This window comes from Nerophis lumbriciformis, linkage group LG38 (genome assembly GCF_033978685.3).
Source record: "Nerophis lumbriciformis linkage group LG38, RoL_Nlum_v2.1, whole genome shotgun sequence".
Lineage (NCBI taxonomy): Eukaryota > Metazoa > Chordata > Actinopteri > Syngnathiformes > Syngnathidae > Nerophis > Nerophis lumbriciformis.
The window spans coordinates 350,642-375,617 of NC_084585.2; the positions used below are offsets into that span (position 1 = coordinate 350,642).

The 24,976-nt window shown below is 40.7% G+C and overlaps 1 protein-coding gene across 4 annotated transcripts in view; it reads right to left on the minus strand.

The window, feature by feature from the left end:
• Positions 1–24,976, minus strand: part of LOC133577220 (nitric oxide synthase 1-like) — a 214,890-nt gene that overhangs the window by 46,542 nt on the left and 143,372 nt on the right. For 2 of the 4 annotated variants that reach the window (XM_061930857.2, XM_061930881.2), the window contains 9 exons: positions 20,850–20,954; positions 20,724–20,782; positions 20,519–20,635; positions 16,372–16,485; positions 13,971–14,145; positions 13,680–13,818; positions 13,278–13,356; positions 6,467–6,660; positions 128–297 (listed from right to left, as the gene is read on the minus strand). In XM_061930857.2, coding sequence (XP_061786841.1) covers positions 128–297; positions 6,467–6,660; positions 13,278–13,356; positions 13,680–13,818; positions 13,971–14,145; positions 16,372–16,485; positions 20,519–20,635; positions 20,724–20,782; positions 20,850–20,954 — 1,152 coding nt within the window. The remainder of the gene's footprint in view (positions 1–127; positions 298–6,466; positions 6,661–13,277; positions 13,357–13,679; positions 13,819–13,970; positions 14,146–16,371; positions 16,486–20,518; positions 20,636–20,723; positions 20,783–20,849; positions 20,955–24,976) is intronic. The other 2 variants (XM_061930864.2, XM_061930871.2) reach the window with 1 other exon arrangement.

Here is a 24,976-nt window from a genome sequence, read left to right on the forward strand (position 1 = left end):
ATCTGCTTAGTGAGAAGAATGATCTTATCAGACAGAAAATAAGCAAATATCACCCTTATTTGATATATTTCATCTTACTTAGATTTCACTTTTTGCAGTGCAGGTGACTGTTAGGGCGTAATTTTACCTTACTGAGCACTTCCAGCCTCTTTTTGTGTTTTTCGTTGGTTGCCAGGGCAGCAAACTGCTGCAGAAGCACGGGGCTGGGGGGCGTGGTGATGTCCAGGAAGTACTGGAAGGCCTGGGTGATGGTGCAAGGTGGGATGCGGGTCCCGCTGGTCCAGTTACTGATTACACCTGCGGAGAAGAGGGAGGTTATGAATCTTTAAACGGCGACAGGTGGTCAAGAAACATGCGGAGGCCGCTAATGCAACGATCAGAGGCTATTAGCCACCTCGTTAGTAGATCCTTGGGCCTAAATGACTTTACGTGACATCGCAACGTACAGTATGTGCTATGGTTTCCTCAATGAGTCGATTACTTCTGGTGTGGCTTAATAAAAATATATTACACTGATGAAAGTGTCTACTGCAAAACAGCTTCCAGTGTAATGCAGTGCAGACTACAAAATTAACATGTTGGTCTTGGTACATTAACTCAGTGTTTTTCAACCACTCGTGTACGGTGAGATATTGTCTGGTGTGACGTGGAAAGTTATGTAATTTCACCCTAATTGGGTTAAAAATATTTTTTTGCAAACCAGTGATCATAATGCGCAAATGTGCCGTTGTTGAGTGTCGGTGCTGGTTAGAGCTCGGCAGAGTGACCGTGTAATACTCTTCCAAATCAGTAGGTGGCAAAAGGTAGCTAATTGCTTTGTAGATGTCGGGAACATGGTTTGTCATGATCACAATATGCAGACGACAGCGGGAGGCAGTGTGCAGGTAAAAAGGTATCTAACGCTAACCCTTGTGTAATGTTCATATTGTTGTTACTCAGCCAGGGTTTGTGGATCTGATGGCTTTTAATGGCTCACAATCAAACACTTGTATGTTAAAATACTGAACAGATGTTTACCTGATCCCAATAAACCATACTTGCCAACCTTGAGACCTCCAATTTCGGGGGGTGGGTGCAGGGGGGCGTGGTTGGGGAGGGGGCGTGGTTAAGAAAGGAGGAGTATATTTACAGCTAGAATTCACCAAGTCAAGTATTTCATATATATATATATATATATATATATATATATATATCACCGCGACCCCGAAGGGAATAAGCGGTAGAAAATGGATGGATATATATATATATATATATATATATATATATATATATATATATATATATATATATATATATAAGAAATAATTGACTTTCAGTGAATTCTAGCTATATATATATATATATATATATATATATATATATAAATAAAATAAATACTTGAATTTCAGTGTTCATTTATTTACACCTATACACACACACAACACTCATCTACTCATTGTTGAGTTAAGGGTTGAATTGTCCATCCTTGTTCTATCCTCTGTCACTATCTTTCTAACCATGCTGAACACCCTCTCTGATGATGCATTGCTGTGTGGCACGCACAAAAGTGCTTTCATCAAATGCACTAGATGGCAGTATTGTCCTGTTTAAGAGTGTCACAACATTGCTGTTTACGGCAGACGGACTGCTTTACTGTAGACGTTCTTTATATTGTGGGAAAGCGGACTCAGGTCCGCACGGAGCTGGAGGGGGCGTGGCCTCCAGCTCCGCCTGAATTTCGGGAGATTTTCGGGAGAAAATTTGTCCCGGGAAGTTTTCGGGAGAGGCGCTGAATTTCGGGAGTCTCCCGGAAAATCCGGGAGGGTTGGCAAGTATGCAATAAACATCTGTTCAGTATTTTAACATAAAAGTGTTTGATTGTGAAGCATTAAAAGCCACAAAATGCAACGGGTCCATCAGACCCACAAACGCCGGCTGAGTAACAACAATATGAATGTTGCACGGAAAATGTCTCTGGCAGTTTCTGCATCCCACAGGGATTCTTCTTTTGTGTTTCTGCACCTGCGCTTCCCACACAAGGTTGCAACATTGTTTGTCAACACTGTCTGCTCTCATTTTCTCGCACATTTGACCCTCTGATGTTCTGTGTACCTACACTCTGTCCTCCTCCTGTCTAGGCCTGCTGTGTGTGTGTGTGTTCTGGCAATGCTTACTCAATGGGGACATCGCTCTGTTTACACAGTCACCTTTAGGGGACCTCTGATGGTATGGGGACAAAAAAACAGGTCCCCTAAAGGGAAACCTTTAATTAAATTAAATTAAATTAAATTTAATTTGAACTTTTTTTTTAAATTTTTTTAAATGGTCCTCAGTAGTCACGTACAAATTTGTGTGAATTATGCAAAATTATTTCAATTTGGTACCCATGAACCATATTAACTCTTTTTCCCCAGGGTCCCCAGTAAGAATGATCAGCACATTAATTCATCAATCCAGAGATTTAAAGACGTGTATGAGCTAATTGTCATGCCTCTACAACCTGTAGAAAGGGAGGTCCCCACAAGTGATGATCAAAAACTTGGTCCCCATTCCAAATGATAACCAGTATGTGTGTGTGTGGTACACAGAACATCAATTTCCACACTTCTATTAGCCCCGGGTCCAGTGGACCCGGACATCTTATATGTAATATAAATGTGTAGGGGGGTGTATGGTGTGTGGTCATTAAATATGTATTCTGATATATGTTCTTCACAGAAAATGAGCCAAAGTCAGTGAGTCTCGGTTTGAAAAAATTAATTAATTGTATCATTTTCCTTTTCATAAAAAATTAAAACGGGTCCCACAGACCCGAACACTACCTAAAGGCATTGAAGCTTAAAGATGGCTATGCAAAACGAAACTAAAACTGAACTGGCTGCGACGTACACAAAAACAGAATGCTGGACGACAGCAAAGACTTACAGCGTGTGGAGCGGACGGCGTCCACAAAGTACATCCGTACATGAAAATCAACTCCAAAATAGGAGCGCAAGACGGGAACTAAAACACTACACACAGGAAAACAGCAAAAAACTCCAAATAAGTCTAGGCGTGATGTGACAGGTGGTGCATTACACCTACTTTGAGAAAAGCGCTACAGTACAATACTTTTTACTATCAATATCGGCTGCTGCGTTTCATTTTTTTTTTTATGTTTTCTGCTGGTGGTGTGCCTCAGAATTTTTTCAATGACAAAAATGTGCTTTGGCTCAGAAAAGGTTGAAAAACACTGCATTAACTAGTGTGCAGTTTTTTTCATTTAAGAGACACAACATGCAAAAAGGGTCAGAAATAAAACATGATTGACACTAGTCAGATAGAACAGGTGCGGGGTGATTTATCTAGACCAGGGGTGCTCATTACGTCGATCGCGAGCTACCGGTCGATCTCGGAGGGTGTGTCAGTCGATCACCAGCCAGGCATTAAAAAAATAGTCCTAAAAATGAGCGATCATAAATCTTCACTATGACGTCACTTTGGTCACTTGATTGACATTCACGGCACCCGAGGGTCTTCTGAGATGACGCTGGCTGCTGCCAGCTCATTAAAATTACCGACTGGAAGGCGAGAAACACTTTATTTCAACAGACTCTGGCGCCGTACCTGTCGTCAAAACTCCAAAGACCGACTGCACAGTTGCACAGTTGTGCTAACAAAATAAGAGTCTCAGAAAGCCAGCGCAAACAAGCTAGCAAGCTACGGAGTTTGCCGACAATGTATTTTTTGTAAAGTGCATACAGAGTACGGAAGCTGGACAAATAAGATGCCAAAAACCAAGCACTTTCATGTGGTATTGGACAGAAAGGAGGACTTTTTTTCTCCTCCATTCGAAAATGCAGACATTATCATCACCACTGTCTGATTCCAATCAATGCAAGTCATCAGAATCAGGTAATACACCAACTTATATTCTTGTCTTCATGAAAGAAAGGAATCTATATGTGTTAAACATGCTTGTATTATCTTTAAACACCTTTAACTTGTTAACAATATTAACTATATGTATTAAACATACTTTTATTATCATTAAACACCTTTAATTTATTAACAATATTAACTATATGTATTAAACATTCTTGTATTATCATTAAGCACCTTTAATTTATTAACAATATTAACTATATGTGTTAAACATGCTTGCATTATCTTTAAACACCTTTAACTTATTAACAATATTAACTATATGTGTTAAACATGCTTATATTATCATTAAACACCTTTAACCTGTTAACAATATTAACTATATGTGTTAAACATGCTTGTATTATCATTAAACACCTTTAACTTGTTAACAATATTAACTATATGTGTTAAACATGCTTGCATTATCTTTAAACATCTTTAACTTGTTAACAATATTAACTATATGTATTAAACATACTTTTATTATCATTAAACACCTTCAATTTATTAACAATATTAACTATATGTATTAAACATTCTTGTATTATCATTAAGCACCTTTAATTTATTAACAATATTAACTATGTGTTAAACATGTTTGCATTATCATTAAACACCTTTAACTTGTTAACAATATTAACTATGTGTTAAACATGCTTGCATTATCTTTAAACACCTTTAACTTGTTAAAAATATTAACTATATGTATTAAACATACTTTTATTATCATTAAACACCTTTAATTTATTAACAATATTAACTATATGTATTAAACATTCTTGTATTATCATTAAGCACCTTTAATTTATTAACTATGTGTTAAACATGTTTGCATTATCATTAAACACCTTTAACTTGTTAACAATATTAACTATATGTGTTAAACATGCTTGCATTATCTTTAAACACCTTTAACTTATTAACAATATTAACTATATGTGTTAAACATGCTTGCATTATCTTGAAACACCTTTAACTTGTTAACAATATTAACTATATGTGTTAAACATGCTTGTATTATCATTAAACACCTTTAACTTGTTAACAATATTAACTATATGTGTTAAACATGCTTGCATTATCTTTAAACACCTTTAACTTGTTAACAATATTAACTATATGTATTAAACATACTTGTATTATCATTAACACCTTTAATTTATTAACAATATTAACCATGTGTTAAACATGCTTGTATTATCTTTAAACACCTTTAATTTATTAACAATATTAACTGTGTTAAACATGCTTGCATTATCATTAAACACCTTTAACTTGTTAACAATATTAACTATGTGTTAAACATGCTTGCATTATCTTTAAACACTTTTAATTTATTAACAATATTAACTATATGTGTTAAACATGCTTGTATTATCATTAAACACCTTTAACTTGTTAACAATATTAACTATATGTGTTAAACATGCTTGCATTATCTTTAAACACCTTTAATTTATTAACAATATTAACTATATGTGTTAAACATGCTTGTATTATCATTAAACACCTTTAACTTGTTAACAATATTAACTATATGTGTTAAACATGCTTGCATTATCTTTAAACACCTTTAACTTGTTAACAATATTAACTATCTGTATTAAACATACTTGTATTATCATTAACACCTTTAATTTATTAACAATATTAACCATGTGTTAAACATGCTTGTATTATCTTTAAACACCTTTAATTGATTAACAATATGAACTGTGTTAAACATGCTTGCATTATCATTAAACACCTTTAACTTGTTAACAATATTAACTATGTGTTAAACATGCTTGCATTATCATGAAACACCTTTAAGTTGTTAACAATATTAACTATATGTGTTAAACATGCTTGCATTATCTTTAAACACTTTTAATTTATTAACAATATTAACTATATGTGTTAAACATGCTTGCATTATCTTTAAACACTTTTAATTTATTAACAATATTAACTATATGTGTTAAACATGCTTGCATTATCTTTAAACACCTTTAATTTATTAACAATATTAACTATATGTGTTAAACATGCTTGTATTATCATTAAACACCTTTAACTTGTTAACAATATTAACTATATGTGTTAAACATGCTTGCATTATCTTTAAACACCTTTAACTTGTTAACAATATTAACTATATGTATTAAACATGCTTGTATTATCATTAACACCTTTAATTTATTAACAATATTAACTATATGTGTTAAACATGCTTGCATTATCATTAAACACCCTTAACTTGTTAACAAAAACATATATTTCATAAATAAGTAAATGTAAATGATATATATGAATGAGGTAGATCCCCACGACTTGATCAATTGAAAAGTAGCTCGCCTGCAGAAAAAGTGTGAGCACCCCTGATCTAGACCAACAAGTTTTTATCAGTGAAGTACGTCTAGCTCTTTAATGCATGTATTAATTACGCCAGCACGCTCACTTCCCCGCACTGCTGTCATTGTGTTGCCATGGCGCCCCGGCGATGCGAGCACAACAAAGTGTAGGTGTAGTGAACGTTTTGTTAGGTCGCCTCTCCCCCTCTACTGCACGCACACACACACACACACACACACACACACACCTAGGGCAGTGTTCCTCTCCTCCAGGAACTCCACTTTGACAATCTGATTGACAGGTGGCGCGTCCTCCAGCTTGTCTATGAGCGCCATCACCAGGTCCTCGTGGTTGCCAGCAAAGATGCCCAGATGGTCGCCGGGGTGGTAGCTCAGCTTGTCGTGGTCGTTTGTGTCAAGACGCACAAATATGGTGGAGCGACTGGGAAAAAGAAAAAAAAGGAGAGAGATTTAAATGATCGCAGGAACAGTCGCAGTGCCATTTTCAGGCTGTTCGAGTTGATAAACACAAGGAAGGATTTGGAGATGGGAAACATTTTTGTGTCGCTGCGCAAATTAAGGAAAAAAAAAAAAAAAAAGTTTAATGGCAACTAACTGGTTGTAACACAATGTCATAATCCCTCGATTTTAATGACAGCTTGTGTGCAATCATCTTAATTCTTTTTTTAAATGAAACATACAAAACCTACACTGGAAAAAGTCAGTGTTCAAAAACAAGAAAAAAACAAACAAAAATGAGGGGTATTTTATTTGAATTAAGCAAAATTATCTGCCAATAGAACAAGAAAATTTAGCTTGTCAAGACTTTCCAAAACAAATAAAAATAGCTAACCTCAATGAACCCAAAAATACCTTAAAACAAGTATATTCTCACTAATAACTGTACTACTATATGAGTACGTATTTTCTATTGTTTAATTGAAAATAAAACAGCATTTGGCTGTCATCTGTTTTAATTATGAGACACAATTGTGTCAAAGTCATGATTTTTTTTTTACATGCTTGAAATAAGAAATGATGACTTTAAAAAAGTACTTTTCTACTTGTGAGTGTTGATGACACAGCTTTGCAACACTTGATATTCTAGTTTCAAGCATGTTTTACTCAATATAGCTCATCAAATCTCAGCAACAAGCTGTAATATCTTAGAGATAATTTAGTGATTGTATTGTAATGTAAAAAAAAAAGGGGATTACTCCCTATAAGTGTATATGTATGTATGTATGTATATGTATGTATTTATATATTTATATATATATGTGTGGGTATACATATATATATAGGTATCTGTTTATATTTTATTTTATTTCTGATTACTATTATTATTAATGTATTATTATTTATTTTTCTTTTTTTTTTTCTTTCTTTCTTTGTTTATTTAATTGATGTATTTGTAGATATTACTTTGTTTTTTCTGTTGTTTTTTTTCTTTTTTGGGGGGGTGCGGCGGTGAGTGGTATGGGTGGGATACAAACAAAAATATTTTGACATTTAGGGCAGACAATAGATATATGACTGATGTGAATATGATGTAATGGATAGGAATGTCTGATGCTGGATGTCAATAAAAATACAATGAAAAAAAAGAAATAAGAAATGATTACTTTAAAAAAGTAGTTTTCTACTTGTGAGTGTTGATGACACAGCTTTGCAACAGTTGATATTCTAGTTTCAAGCATGTTTTACTCAATATAGGTCATCACATCTCAGCAACAAGCTGTAATATCTTACTGAGATCATTTAGGACCAAAACTCTTAAAACAAGTAAAACACTCTGACATAAAATTTTATGTATGGCCGCGCAAGTCCCAGGATGCCCAAAATGTCCATAATACACCCAGCCGAGTCCCACGGGGAGGTAGGAGGTGTTGGAAAAGTCGGCAAAAGTCCCAAAAATGTTCATAATACCTAACCAGGTTCGAGTCCCACAAGTCCCGCCGCCAGCCGGGATGCCCAAAATGTCCAAAACGTGCCCAGCAAAGTCCCACGGGAAGGTGGGGAGAAAAGTGAGAAAAGTCGGTAAAATGTTCAAAAATCACACCCGGGTTCGAGTGGTACAAGTCTTAAGACTTGTACCACTCCAACCTGGGTAGGTATTTTGAACATTTTTTGGGGACTTTTGCCTACTTTTCCAACTTTTATCCCCCACTTCCCGTGGGACTTTGCTGGGTGCGTTATGGACATTTTTTGCATCCCCGGACTTGTGGGACTCGAACCCGGGGAGGTATTTTGGACAAAATTAGGACTTTTGACCATTTTGGCCGCCTTTTCCCCCTCTTCTTCCCCGCGTTCCTGTGCACCATTGCTGGGTGTGTTTTGGACATTTGGACAAAACAAGTTTCAAGCATGTTTTACTCAATATAGGTCATCAAATCTCAGCAACAAGCTGTAATATCTTACTGAGATCATTTAGGACCAAAACCCTTAAAACAAGTAAAACACTCTTACATAAAATCTGCATAGTGAGAAGAATGATCTTATCAGACAGAAAATAAGCAAATGTCACCCTTATTTGACATATTTGATCTTACTTAAATTTCAGTTTTGCAGTTTGCAAACTCTGAGCACAGGGGTTCCTAACCTTTTTGACTACATTGAGTGTCTGGTGAGAAGACAAAAGCTGTCTTTGAAACCTACCAAGAGTAAGGCTCGTAAAACTCCACTGTGTAGGCGGGGAAGCAAAATGAAGGTGTTCTGTTTTCTTTCATGTATGGTAATCAACAGAAAGATATTGTTCTAACCCAAGGACTTCAAAGCGGAGAGGAAGCAGGACCAGACTCCCCTCCAGGCGACTTCTTCTTGAACTGTTTTACGAACGTCTTTTTGAACTATTTTACGACCTCTTCTTTTGAACTGTTCGGTAACTAAAGGCAACGCTGTTTACGACCCACTTCCCTCTGGAAGTGGAAGCTGTGGTCATGTGGTCGGAGAAAGTCAAATAAAGAAGGAGGAGTACAATCTTTTGCCAGAGCGTGCTGAGATACTGTACAAGGGTACAGTGTACAGGCGACTATCCTCAATTGAGTCCTAATTGAATTCTGTCTCTGTTTGATTCTTTGCTTCTTGTCTTGTTTAATAGATGTCATCAGTGTTTGAATCTGACAGTTACATTAATACATGATTTGATTTGACTTGATTTAGATTTTTGGTCCCCGTTGGGGAAATTTGGTCCTGGGTATGACGTTAAACTACATCCAGGTATGAGATGGGAGGTTGTGTGTGGGGTTAGTGCAGTGATCCTCAACAGGCGGACCGCGGTCCATGTCCGGACCCAGCGACGTGTCCGTCCGGACCCAGCACGAATTAAAGTAAAAAAAATAAAAAAAAATAAAAAAAAATGTTTTTTTTATTATTATAATTATAATTATTATAAAAAAATATAATAATTGTATTTATCTGTGAGTTATCGCTAGCGCAAGTCAACGTTCTTTGTTGTTTTTAGTCAAATATGTCCACGTTTCGTTTACACTTCTCGTGTCTCACTCACTCCGTCTCTCTCTCTCTCTCTCTCTCTCTCAGAGAGAGAAAGAGAGAGAGACGGAGTGAGAGCGAGAGAACGCCACTCTGATTGGCTAATTCCGGGGTATGGGTTGTCATCTCTTTCACAACGACGCGCTGATAGGCTGTTACCACCTGGGTCATGTGCACAGTGCATGGAACCTTTCGCTGCAGGCACACAGTTGTCTCGTATCGCTACTTCGCTAACTGTTCACTTGTCAGTCACTGAATGTGAATCAAATCACAATGGCATGCTCCAAGTTGGCTCAGGCTGGTAAAAGAAAGGTGGACAGGGAAAACCGACGTTTCAAGGAAGAATGGACAGAGCAATATGTTTTCATCCTACCTACTGCAAGTACCAGACCAATGTGTCTACTATGCAACACTACTGTTGCTCTGGTGAAAAGTGAAAATCTGAAACGTCACTATCTGAAAGAGCACCGCGAATTTGAAGAGACATTTCCTCATGATTCAGAGCTAAGAAAAAAAGAAATCACGAGGCTGAAAAAGCCATATGAAACATCAAGCAAGATTTTTGTTAAATCTATGACACAACAACAAATAGCAACAGAGCAGTAACGTGCGGTGAGGTTGATGGCTGGTGAGGCACTGACTTCATCACAGTCACATTTACAAACATATGAACCCTAAAGAGTATCTTATTCACCATTTGATTGGCAGCAGTTAACGGGTTATGTTTAAAAGCTCATACCAGCATTCTTCCCTGCTTGCCACTCAGCATCAAGGCTTGGAATTGGGGGTTGAATCACCAAAAATGATTCCCGGGCGCAGCGCCGCTGCTGCCCACTGCTCCCCTCACCTCCCAGGGGGTGATCAAGGGATGGGTCAAATGCAGAGGACACATTTTTTCAAAGTTCTTATTCATTTTTGTTTCAAAGAAAATATTTCATGTATTTTATTGGATATTTATTTTATTTTTGTTAATTTTAAGAAAATGTTAAACTACCTACCTCCTGCTATTATATAAGCTTGACCGATAATAAACGGACCCAGCCTGTTTCAAAAAAACATTTGTGGACCTTCAAGATTTGTACTTGAGGACCCCTGGGTTAGTGAGTCCCAACTAACGTCTATAAAATGCACACAAAGAACCGTTTGCACCTTCTCTTGTGACTGGCGGGCGGTCAGCGCCATAAAGCTGAGCGGGTCCCTGGGTAATTGGGGTGCGGACAACCAACAGAACAGACTAAGTTCAACAGCCCAGTAAGGCAATTAGTCTAGGACAGGGGTCGGCAACCCGCGGCTCTTTGATCACTCTGATGCGGCTCAGCAGCTCACTTGCTGAACCCCCCAATTTTCCCGTGAGACTTCCGGATTTTGGTGCCTCTCGCAGAAAACTCCCGGGATTAATATTCACCGATTTTCACCCTTACAGCTATAATACGGGCGTGCCATGATGGTACAACATTTGGCGACCTCTACAATCTGTATCAACAGCGTGCCAGCCCAACACTTGTTATATAATATACATGTGCTGCTTGCACACGTACGTGACAGCAAGGCATACTTGTTCAACAGCCACACAGGTTACACTGACGGTGGTCATATAAAACAACTTTAACACTCTTACTAATAATGCGCCACACTTTGAACCAAAACCAAACAAGAATGACAAACACATTTCGGGAGAACATCTGCACCTTAACACAACAGGACAAATACCCAGAATCCCATGCAGCCCTAACTCTTCCGGGCTACATTATACACCCCTGCTACCACCAAACCCCGCCCCCACCCCAACCCTGCTCCCTCACACATCAACCCCCCCCCCCTCTCTCTGTGCGTCGGTTTAGGTGGGCGGGGTTTGGTAGCGGGGGGTGGGGGTGGGTGGTTGGTTGGTTTGTATAATGTATCCCAGAAGAGTTAGGGCTGCATGGGATTCTGGGTATTTGTCCTGTTGTGTTTATGTTGTGTTACGGTGCAGATGTTCTCCCGAAATGTGTTTGTCATTCTTGTTTGGTGTGGGTTCATAGTGTGGCGCATTATTAGTAAGAGTGTTGAAGTTAAAAAAAAACTTTGTATGCAGAGTTATTAAATTAAAAACTTCAAAAAATGTTTGCGGCTCCCATTGTTTTCTATAATTTGTGAAACTGGTCAAAATGGCTCTTTGACTGGTAAAGGTTGCCAACCCCTGGTCTAGGAGAAGGATCTCTGATATAAAATACCCCTTCCAACCCGCACCAAGCCAGCGTGGAAGGTGTAGGCTAATAACCAGCATGAAAAGTACGCCAAGAAGACGGCCCCCAGTCCCCAGCAGTTCCAGAGGGAACAGTGCAGTGGCAGGGAGCAGCTAGAGATCGTTCACTATGGCAGAAACATGCTGAGGCTTTCGTCCAGCAGTGGACCGACAACGGCTGATGATGATGATGGGGAAATTAATTTTCACTGCCATACATTTAAACCAGGGGTGCTCATTACGTCGATCGCGAGCTACCGGTCGATCTCGGAGGGTGTGTCAGTCGATCACCAGCCAGGCATTAAAAAAAGTAGTCCTAAAAATGAGCGATCATAAATCTTCACTATGACGTCACTTTCGTCACTTGATTGACATTCACGGCACCCGAGGGTCTTCTGAGATGACGCTGGCTGCTGCCAGCTCATTAAAATTACCGACTGGAAGGCGAGAAACACTTTATTTCAACAGACTCTGGCGCCATACCTGTCGTCAAAACTCCAAAGACCGACTGCACAGTTGCGCTAACAAAACAAGAGTGTCAGAAAGCTGGCGTGCACAAGCTAGCAAGCTACGGAGTTTGCCGACAATGTATTTCTTGTAAAGTGTATACAAAGGAGTACGGAAGCTGGACAAATAAGATGCCAAAAACCAACCACTTTCATGTGGTATTGGACAGAAAGGAGGACTTTTTTCTCCTCCATGCGGACGTTTTTAGCACCACTGTCTGATTCCTATCAATGCAAGTCATCAGAATCAGGTAATACATCAACTTATATTCTTGTCTTCATGAAAGAAAGGAATCTATATGTGTTAAACATGCTTGTATTATCTTTAAACACCTTAACTTGTTAACAATATTAACTATATGTGTTAAACATGCTTGCATTATCTTTAAACACCTTTAACTTATTAACAATATTAACTATATGTGTTAAACATGCTTGCATTATCATTAAACACCTTTAACTTGTTAACAATATTAATTATATGTATTACACATGCTTGTATGATCATTAAACACCTTTAATTTATTAACAATATTAACTATGTGTTAAACATGATTGCATTATCATTAAACACCTTTAATTTATTAACAATATTAACTATCTGTGTTAAACATGCTTGCATTATCATTAAACACCTTTAACTTATTAACAAAAACATATATTTCATAAATAAGTAAATATAAATGATATATATGAATGAGGTAGATCCCCACGACTTGATCAATTGAAAAGTAGCTCGCCTGCAGAAAAAGTGTGAGCACCCCTGGTTTAAACAATAGAAATTACACATCACAAACAAAAATAACAAACATGCAATGTTAGACCGTTAAGACTTACTTCGATTTGGAACTTTGGAGGTTTTGAGATTCCAGCATTTTGGCTCCAAAAACTCTCTTCTTGTGGATGCCATAGAGTGCTGTGGAGCAGAAAAACAACAACATCGACAACTTATTAATCACGGTGAACGATGTGTAAAGTTTCCAGTCTTTACCATGGAACCTTAAGCCTGGCAGGATCCCCACTTTTATCTTAAACGTATTTGGATCACAAATCGCACCATTAGCCGACGGACGTGGCTCTGGCGAGCATCCATCACTTTTTAATTCCAAAGCATGAATTAATTTGCGTAATTTATGCACATAATGGCGACAGACTCATTTGTCTAGTTGGGACCACGCCTGGCAGAGAACACCACTGTTTTTTTCCATGCGCTTCCCAAAAAGGATCGTCAGTCTTTACCGTCAGTAAGAGCCGGCGCCTCGGCGTTGTACGTCAGCCGGAACTTGCTTTTCTTCCAGCTGCGATCGTTGCTGATCAAGGAGTTGTTGGCCTTCTCGATGTTGACGTCGTCGCCCACGCAGAACACGTCGCAGGCAGCCTTGACGTGTAAACAAAAGTGGCGGCCGTTATTCAAGCAGCAAAAATTGACCAAGTCAAGGGAGTCAAACAGCATCCTGGTCAATTATTTCGTTTTGAAGCAAATAAAGGACATTTGGTAATCACACAAGACAATCAGGCCGAGGGACCGACCTTAAAAACCTTCTTGGCCCAGGTCCTGAAGGACTCCTCCTGGCCACACAGCTCATCCCCCTCCCCCATGCGGAGGATGCGCTCTCCCCCGAGCTCCTCAAAGAGCGTGTCCACAGCGTGGGCAAAGGCGCAGAAGTGCGGGTAGGCCCTGGATCCCAGGCCAAACACGGAGAACCTAGACCGCAGAAACGGCGGCGACAAAGAGGCAGGAAACGTTAACACATTATACAAGTCCATTCCCCTACCCCTGCCGAAAACTGCACTTTTTGGGGGGAATTGTGCCCGTTATCCACGATCCTTAAGTGGGACAAGAACACACGTCCTTTCCTTTTTCTGTCTAATCCAATTAGTGAAACACTTCTCGTAAGAAGCAGCTAACAACTCAGGTAATGGGAATACGATATATTACGCTTAGAACGTCCTTTCAAAACTTTCTAAAAACTTGTAACAAAATTTTATATACATGATGTAAGTATGTACCGTATTTTTCGGACTATAAGTCGCAGTTTATGAAAGTTGCATAATGTTTTTTTCCTTCTTTATTATGCATTTTCGGCAGGTGCGACTTATACTCCGAAAAATACGGTATGTATTACCAAAACTTCTTTCTTGGGCGCGTTGATTTCACAATAGCATTGAAAGTGTTTTAAAACCTCACTTAAGAAGTTTTATTTTTGGTAAATTGAGTTGAGTTGAGTTTATTTTGAACATGCAAGCATACAACACAATTTCCAGTGTCTCTTTTCAACATGTTCGAAAAGGAGTAGGAAGAAGCAGATCTTATTTAATCCTACCCCTTTTCTTTTACATAACAGTTGCTAAAACTTTTGTTCACTTCCTGTTCTCAATTTATTCACAATATACTCCATAAGTAATCACAGTAAAAATAAATACATAAATAAAAATTGATGAAGTAAGTCATATTTCATATGATGAGATAAGTAATATTTTTTTGAGAATGAAAGAATGGATGGATGAAATAAATTGAGAATGTTTATCATGGTTCTTCTTCTTTGTACTTTGTAAACACTTTAAGTTTGAAGAGTTTCTTGAAGTGGATCATATTAGTACATTGTTTGATTGCTTTGCTTCATCCATTCCATCATTTAACTCCACATACTGAAGGTCTTAAGTGTTGTACGTGCGTACAAATGTTTTAAATGACATTTTTCTCTAAGATTATATTTCTCCTCTTTTTTTGAGAAGAATTGTTGTATATTCTTGGCTAGCAGGTTATAGTTTGCTTTGTGTAACATTTTTAGCTGTTTGCAAATTCACTATGTGGTGGAATTTCAATATCTTTGATTGGTTTGTATGTTCTCTATATCCAACATGATGTATTATTATAACTGATCTTTTTTGTAACACCGTTAATGAATGAAGTGTACTTTTGTAGCTATTTCCCATATTTCTGAACAATAACTCAGATATGAGCAGTAGAGAATATGAAGTGATTTTTGGTCCAGAACATGTTTTGCTTTATTCATTATTGACGTGTTTCTTGCTACTTTATGTTGTATATTTTTTACATGAGATTTGCAGCATCAATCATTATACCTAGAAATTTGATTTCATTTACTCTTTCAATTTCTATTTCGTCTATTTGTGTTTGACTTTCTCTTCTACTGTTACCAAATAGCATTATTTTTGGCAGCGTTTGGTGGACGAAAGCGGTAGTGTTTTGCCGGAAAAAGACCACATTTTCCATGATGACTAGCGCATATAAGCAAGATGAAGGTGTTCTTGTGTTATTTCATGTATGGTAATCAACAGAAGGATGTTGTTCTGGCCCAAAGACTTCAGAGCGGAGAGATGACAGGATCTGCCCAATTTCCAGACGACCTCTTTTTGAACTATTTTACAAACTCTTTTTGAACTATTTTATGGAACTCTTTTTTAACTATTTTACGAACTCTTTTTGAACTGACCTTTCCTGTGAATTGTTTACGACCTTTTCTGTGAACTTTTTGCGACCTTTGTCCTTTGGAAACAAAAGAAGGAGGCGTGCAATCTTTTGGCAGAACGTAATGACACTGCACAAAAGTACAGATGTGCACGTTTCTCCTCACTGAACCAAATTGAATTCTGTCTCTGTCTAATTCTTTGCCTCTTGTCTTGTTTAGTAGATGTCATCAGTGTTTGAACCTGACACACTATATGTTGGTTAATATGCACGTTAAATGGAGCGTTTTTTGATTTTTTTAAAGAAGACTTTTCGAGTAGAGCAGATGAATCCCATACATCTGCATTGTGAGCCGCCTCGTACTGGCAGTTTTACCATATTTTGAACACATAATAAAGAAAAAGACAAGTTTTGGCGTTTCACACAGGGACTGTGGATGAGGGGCAACATTTTTAAAAAAAGTGCAGTTCTTCTGACAGTTGACATGTTGACAAATACTTCAGCGGTTTTTTTTCTTGTCGCTTTGCCCTCGGAGAGTCGCAGTGTGTCATCTTCTCGTTTGAGGGAGTTCCTTCCTGACTGGTGGTCTTCGAGACATCGGTGCCATTGCAACTGGGTTTCACAAGGAGACGTTCACATTTTGACAAATCCCACATCATGAATGAATTTTTCAGAAGGGTTGCACCAGAGTCCCAAGGAAGAAAAGCAAAGAAAAGGGCAAAGCGTGGATACCACTGATCTGATTTTGACTGACTTCTGATTTGGACCACAATAGGGGTGTTCCGATACAACTTTTTCACCTTGATACAATACCGATATTGGTATTTTTTGATCCGATATGATACACTATATTGCCAGAAGTATTTGGCCACCTGCCTTTACTCACATATGAGTCCATTTTAAAATGATCTTACTCGTTTTTAAATCCTTACGTGGTCTTGCCCCACCTTACCTCTCTGAGCTGCTCCACCTCTATGCCCCCACCCGGTCCCTCAGGTCAGCTGATCCTGGATGTACCCAAATCAAAGCGCACGCTTCGAGGGGACAGGGCCTTCTCTGTTGCGGGTCCCAAACTCTGGAACAATCTCCCTCTCCATGTGAGACAGGCCCCTTCTTTAGGTACTTTTAAGACCCTTCTTAAAACCCATTTTTATTCACTGGCTTTTAACCCAGCATGAGACATTAAACTGTTTTTAACTTTTTTAACTGTTTTTAACTGCTTTTTATCTAACAAATTGTTCTTAGGGTAATTTGTATTTGCTTTTTCAATGTGTATTTTACTTCTGTTTTAAATGTTATTTTTTAGTCTGTCCTTTGCCTCTATTTCTTTGTGGTGTACAGCCCTTTTGTTCTTCAACTGTGCTTGTTTTTAAAGGGCTTTATAAATAAAGTTGGTATGGTATGGTATGGTATATGAACTTGAAGTGCCATACCATGGAATTGTCCAAAATGTTTTGGTATTGTCGGAGGCAGATATTTACATATATCCGAATTTAAGTGTTACTTCTTTTTATTTCATAATCATATTACAAAACAGCTAGTGTTTTTCTTCCAATTGTGGTCTTTTGGTTGTCTGCAAAACTGTGTGCTTAACCTTGAATGAGGAATGTTAGAGAGAGAGAGGAAATGGACATTTGTTTTGGCTAGAGACACAAGGTCTGCCAGGGACTTAAGAGGGGAGAGGGTGTTTCGGGGGACAGACGATCTTAGGGGCGCAATTGAATGTTCTATGCTGGAGTGGTCTGAATGTATATCTGCAAAGCTTTGCAAATATATTACAAAATACCTATTCTGTCTCTGGTGGTTTTTCTACTCAGCTTTAAGTGTCGTAAAGAGCTTGGGAGCGACTTGTGACTTGAATTCCCTGGGAGGAACAACTGGTCCAAAACGCAACAGTATCCTGGAGCATTCAAAGTTCCTTTCACTGGAACTAAGGGGCCAAACCCAACTCCTGAAAAAACAACCCCACACCATAATCCCTCCTCCACCAAATTTCACACTCGGCACAATGCAGTCTGAAATGTAGTGTTCTCCTGGCAACCTCCAAACCCAGACTGGTCCATCAGATTGCCAGATGGAAAAGCGTGACTCATCAGTCCAGAGAACTCCACTGCTCTAGAGTCCAGTGGCGACGTGCTTTACACCACTGCATCCCACGCTTTGCATTGGACTTGGTGATGTATGGCTTAGATACAGCTGCTCGGCCATGGAAACCCATTCCATGAAGCTCTCTGCGTACTGTACGTGGGCTAATTGGAAGGTCACATGAAGTTTGGAGCTCTGAAGCAACTATGTCTTTGCACTATGCGCTTCAGCATCCGCTGACCCCTATCTGTCAGTTTACGTGGCCTACCACTTGGTGGCGGAGTTGCTGTTGTTCCCAAACTCTTCACTTTTCTTATAATAAAGTTGACTTTGGAATATTTATGGAGCATTTCACGACTGGATTTGTTGCACAGGTGGCATCTAGCGTGAATGGCTTCAGAAAAATGGACTCGCAGAGACGACTGGCTGCCACAAAGCTGTGCCGTTTTGTTTACGTGGCGCCATTTCTACCATGTATGGATAACCCACAGACGTCACCAGTGGGATGTCACAAATGGGGTGAATTCCAGATGGCTCCTTTGAAGGAAGTTGTCACGCCGGGGGGGGGGGGGGGGTCGCAGCTTGCTGCGAGGTTTGTTCCCCCGAGATGCAAACGGATCACTCCGGACAGGACTTGCAGGTAGGAACATATTTTAATCTTCTCAAGAAATCTTGGCAGGGCATGAGGTAAACAAACAGCATAAACTATGGCGTGGAACAAACACAAAACTGTGGCATGAAACACTTAGCATAAACTATGGCATGGCATGACACAAACAATGACGCCATGCCGACTGACTGGCAAAGGCAGGCTTAAATAATGTCTCTAGATTAGAGCCAGGTGAGCGTGCCGCACACAAGAGGCAGGTGAAACTAATATGCAACCATGGCAACCAAAACAAACAAGAGTGCACAAAAACAGGAACTTGGAGTCAAACTAACAGAACATAACGAAAACATGATCCGGACCACGGATCATGACAGAAGTATGAATGAAGGCAAGATAGTTTTATATAGAACTCCACAATGCCTCCACGGTTTGATTTCAAAATTTCAGGACTTGTACAACTCCCAAATAGGTACCAATAGGTAAAACTTCTGTCCATAACTTTTATGGACAAAATTTCTAGGCGCAGTCAAGTCGTTGAGGGGATCTGGTTTGGTGGCTGCAGGATTAGGTCTCTGCTTTTTGCAGATGATGTGGTCCTGATGGCTTCATCTGGCCAGAATCTTCAGCTCTCACTGGATCGGTTCGCAGCCGAGTGTGAAGCGACTGGGATGAGAATCAGCACCTCCAAGTCCGAGTCCATGGTTCTCGCCCGGAAAAGGGTGGAGTGCCATGTCCGGGTTGGGGAGGAGATCTTGCCCCAAGTGGAGGAGTTCAAGTACCTCGGAGTCTTGTTCACGAGTGAGGGAAGAGTGGATCGTGGGATCGACAGGCGGATCGGTGCGGCGTCTTCAGTAATGCGGACGTTGTATCGATCCGTTGTGGTGAAGAAGAGCTGAGCCGGAAGGCAAAGCTCTCAATTTACCGGTCGATCTATCCTCACCTATGGTCATGAGCTTTGGGTTATGACCGAAAGGACAAGATCACGGGTACAAGCGGCCCAAATGAGTTTCCTCCGCCGGGTGGCGGGTCTCTCCCAGATAGGGTGAGAAGCTCTGCCATCCGGGGGGGGGAGCTCAAAGTAAAGCCGCTGCTCCTCCACATGGAGAGGAGCCAGATGAGGTGGTTTGGGCATCTGGTCAGGATGCCACCCGAACGCCTCCCTAGGGAGGTGTTTAGGGCACGTCCGACCGGTAGGAGGCCGCGGGGAAGACCCAGGACACGTTGGGAAGACTATGTCTCCCGGCTGGCCTGGGAACGCCTCGGGGTCCCACAGGAAGAGCTGGACGAAGTGGCTGGGGAGAGGGAAGTCTGGGCTTCCCTGCTTAGGCTGCTGCCCCCGCGACCCGACCTCGGATAAGCGGAAGAAGATGGATGGATGGATGGATGGAAGGTAAAAAAAGTTATTTTTGCATAATATGGCCCTAAAATGCTGGAAGGGGGTCAACTGGGACCAAACAGATTTCTGACGGGGCTATAACCCCACTAGCCGTTCCCGCCACTGTAGGTCAATATATGCTAAGACATCTGAACAAAACATCAACATCTTTGTGTTATAGGGGACCAAGCAAATAAATGTGATATTTAACTCGAAAAGCACTCGGAGAGCGCTAACCAGTAATTCCAGTTGTACAAAAAGTCCTATATGCAAATTTGTTCCAGATCAGCCTGATACTGTACCGGTACTCACATGTTCCTTAAAACTAATAGACAAGCCAAAAGCAACAATTACATAACCTCCTGGCAGAGATAATAATAAATCTCATTGTAATAAATAAATAGTATGTTTTACAATACACCAAGGGCTAATAAAATATGAAAATGGCCCCTGGGCCGTAATTAAAAACTAAGGATAAATGAACAATTTTGGACATGTTTGGGAAAGGCTGCTTTGTCAGATGCAATGCAAAGAAGAAGAATGAAGCACTTTTTGAGGAATCATGTCGACCGTACCTGACGTTGGCAAGCGGCCCGGTGCTCTCAAAGTTGACTTTTGCTTCCGGCTCGTCGCTGGACGACTTCCTGGTGTCCGAGTAGGAGGACACGCTGTTGAAACGAACTTTGTAACTCCTGTTGAATGGACGGACAACAGACGGATGAGCCACCAGATGCAAGGCAGCAAGGTTGAAACGACCCAAGACAAAAACCTCCGACCCACTTTCTGTCTTCGGTGTTTGAGGTCGGGTGCCGCATCTCCATTAAGGCCGCGCCAAATTTCTACAACAAACCAAGGCGGGATTTTAGTCTCCAGCCAATGAACCGCTGATGAAATAAGGATCACTACCTCTCCGTTCTCAGGCGGATCACCGTTGCCGAAGGTGCTGGTCACCACTAACACCAGCGTCTCGTGTTCCAGGTGCACCAAATCGTACTCATCCATGGACATGGTCTGTGGGAAAGAAAACAACCATAGTCTCACATGACTTGAGATTGCGACTGAAGAGGAGATGACGACCCGCACATCTACAGTCGTGGTCAAAAGTTGACATACACTTGTAAAGAACATCATGTCATCTATCTTGCCGATTGTATTGTACCATATGTCCCGGCAAGAAATCTGCGTTCAAAGAACTCCGGCTTATTAGTGATTCCCAGAGCCCAAAAAAAGTCTGCGGGCTATAGAGCGTTTTCTATTGGGGCTCCAGTACTATGGAATGCCCTCCCGGTAACAATTAGAGATGCTACCTCAGTAGAAGCATTTAAGTCCCATCTTAAAACTCATTTGTATACTCTAGCCTTTAAATAGACCAGTTGATCTGCCGTTTCTTTTCTTTTCTCCTCTGCTCCCCTCTTCCTTGTGGAGGGAGGGGGGGGGCATGGATGAAGTGCTGGCTGTCCAGAGTCGGGACCCGGGGTGGACCGCTCGTCTGTGCATCGGCTGGGAACATCTCTGCGCTGCTGACCCGTCTCCGCTCGGGATGGTGTCCTGCTGGCCCCACTATGGACTGGACTCTCACTATTATGTTAGATCCACTATGGACTGGACTCTTACTATTATGTTAGATCCACTATGGACTGGACTCTCACACTATTATGTTAGATCCACTATGGACTGGACTCTCACTATTATGTTAGATCCACTATGGACTGGAATCTCACACTATTATGTTAGATCCACTATGGACTGGACTCTCACTATTATGTTGGATCCACTATGGACTGGACTCTTATTATTATGTTGGATCCACTATGGACTGGACTCTCACACTATTATGTTAGATCCACTATGGACTCGACTCTCACTATTATGTTAGATCCACTATGGACTGGACTCTCACACTATTATGTTGGATCTACTATGGACTGGACTCTCACTATTATGTTAGATCCACTATGGACTGGACTCTCACTATTATGTTAGATCCACTATGGACTGGACTCTTACTATTATGTTAGATCCACTATGGACTGGACTCTCACACTATTATGTTAGATCCACTATGGACTGGACTCTCACACTATTATGTTAAATCCACTATGGACTGGACTCTCACTATTATGTTAGATCCACTATGGACTGGACTCTTACTATTATGTTAGATCCACTATGGACTGGACTCTCACACTATTATGTTAGATCCACTATGGACTGGACTCTCACTATTATGTTAGATCCACTATGGACTGGACTCTCACACTATTATGTTGGATCTACTATGGACTGGACTCTCACTATTATGTTAGATCCACTATGGACTGGACTCTCACTATTATGTTAGATCCACTATGGACTGGACTCTCACTATTATGTTAGATCCACTATGGACTGGACTCTTACTATTATGTTAGATCCACTATGGACTGGACTCTTACTATTATGTTAGATCCACTATGGACTGGACTCTTACTATTATGTTAGATCCACTATGGACTGGACTCTTACTATTATGTTAGATCCACTATGGACTGGACTCTTACTATTATGTTAGATCCACTATGGACTGGACTCTCACTATTATGTTAGATCCACTATGGACTGGACTCTCACTATTATGTTAGATCCACTATGGACTGGACTCTCACTATTATGTTAGATCCACTATGGATTGGACTCTCACTATTATGTTAGATCCACTATGGACTGGACTCTCACAATATTATGTCAGACCCACTCGACATCCATTGCTTTCGGTCTCCCCTAGAGGGGGGGGGGGGGGGTTACCCACATATGCGGTCCTCTCCAAGGTTTCTCATAGTCATTCACATCGATGTCCCACTGGGGTGAGTTTTTCCTTGTCCTTATGTGGGCTCTGTACCGAGGATGTGGTTGTGGCTTGTGCAGCCCTTTGAGACACTTGTGATTTAGGGCTATATAAATAAACATTGATTGATTGATTGATTAACATTGCTGTATGTATACTTTTGAGCCAGCACATTTGCTCACATTTCCAGTAGACCCATAATAAATTCATAAAAGAAGCTGCATGAATGTTTTTTGGTGACCAACAAGTATGTTCTCCAATCACTCTATCATAAAACAATAAGAGTTGTAGAAATGATTGGAAACTCAAGACAGCCATTGTTATGATCCGCTGCCCGGATCATAGTCTGGTTACGTTTTCTAGTCACTTGTGTTTTCTGTTAGTTTTGGACTTCTTTAGTTCCTGTTAGTGCACCTCTGAGTTTGTTACCATGGCTACTTATTGTTTGCACCTGCCTCTTGGGTTCGGGACGCTCACCTGTTGCTCATCAAGAGCCATTATTTAAGCCTGCCTTTGCCAGTCAGTCGGTCTGGCTTCTTTCTTTGCTTCCCGCTACTGTTACCTAAGTTTTGCTTGTCTTTAGTCTGTGCTAAGCAGTAGCCTTAGCTTCAAGTGCGATCGGCACCTTGTTCCGCCGGTTTGTTTTCTGTTCTGTACCTCGTTGAGTGTTTTTCAAGATTAAATCATGTTCCGACCTGCAAGTCCTGTCCGTCCGGCCGTTTGCATCCTGGGAGAACGAAACTCGCAACAACATGAAACCCCGCCGTAACAAGTGTATGTCAACTTTTGACCACGACTGTACATTGTTTTGACGATTCCCTTTTTTATTTTGTTCCCTTACTTAAAAAAAGTATCTATGTTGAGTGTGCAATACAACAGTGCTGAAATCCGGATTTCATATTTCATACATTCACAACTCCTCCAACACGAACATTATTGTATTTGCACTTTTGGCTTCTTCGTGTGAAGCGACCGGGATGAGAATCAGCACCTCCAAGTCCGAGTCCATGGTTCTCGCCCGGAAAAGGGTGGAGTGCCATCTCCGGGTTGGGGAGGAGATTTTGCCCCAAGTGGAGGAGTTCAAGTACTTTGGAGACTTGTTCACGAGTGAGGGAAGAGTGGATCGTGAGATCGACAGGCGGATCGGTGCGGCGTCTTCAGTAATGCGGACGCTGTATCGATCCGTTGTGGTGAAGAAGGAGCTGAGCCGGAAGGCAAAGCTCTCAATTTACCGGTCGATCTACGTTCCCATCCTCACCTATGGTCATGAGCTTTGGGTCATGACCGAAAGGACAAGATCACGGGTACAAGCGGCCGAAATGAGTTTCCTCCACCGGGTGGCGGGGCTCTCCCTTAGAGATAGGATGAGCTCAAAGTAAAGCCGCTGCTCCTCCACATGGAGAGGAGCCAGATGAGGTGGTTCGGGCATCTGGTCAGGATGCCACCCGAACGCCTCCCTAGGGAGGTGTTTAGGGCACGTCCGACCGGTAGGAGGCCGCGGGGAAGACCCAGGACACGTTGGGAAGACTATGTCTCCCGGCTGGCCTGGGAATGCCTCAGGGTCCCACAGGAAGAGCTGGACGAAGTGGCTGGGGAGAGGGAAGTCTGGGCTTCCCTGCTTAGGCTGCTGCCCCCGCGACCCGACCTCGGATAAGCGGAAGAAGATGGATGGATGGATGGATGGATGGGCTTCTTATTAAATAACTTTTTTAAATAGATTCAATCTTGCACGTGGAAACTTTAAGTGTGGGCTTTAGTTGATATAACACTCCCGTAAGGGGGTGCATTTTACGCCGGGGGTGCATTATCCGGCACAACAACGGCCGACTTTGACTTGTTTTTCGCTGGCTTTGGATGAGAGCTGTGATGTACGTGACACCGCCCAGCTGCTCATCTTCTTACGTGGGATAACTACAGACTTTCAAATCACGGAAGAGCTGGCAGCCATGCAGTCAATTAAAAGGGACGACCACAGGTAATGACTTGTGTTGCACCTTTCCTGCTTCAGGGCTCCTCCTGTGACTGTCAACAGTGAGTACAAAGACGCTTCCGGCTTTACGTCATAGGGCGGTGGCTTAGTCAAAGTCTGGGTGGGTCGTTTGAATAGTTTCGCAGAAGTGCGACAGCCCGTCCATTTTATCTTATTCTTCTCTAACTTTCTTTTCTTTATTTACAAACGTTAAAGTTCACGACTTTTCGAGTATTGTAA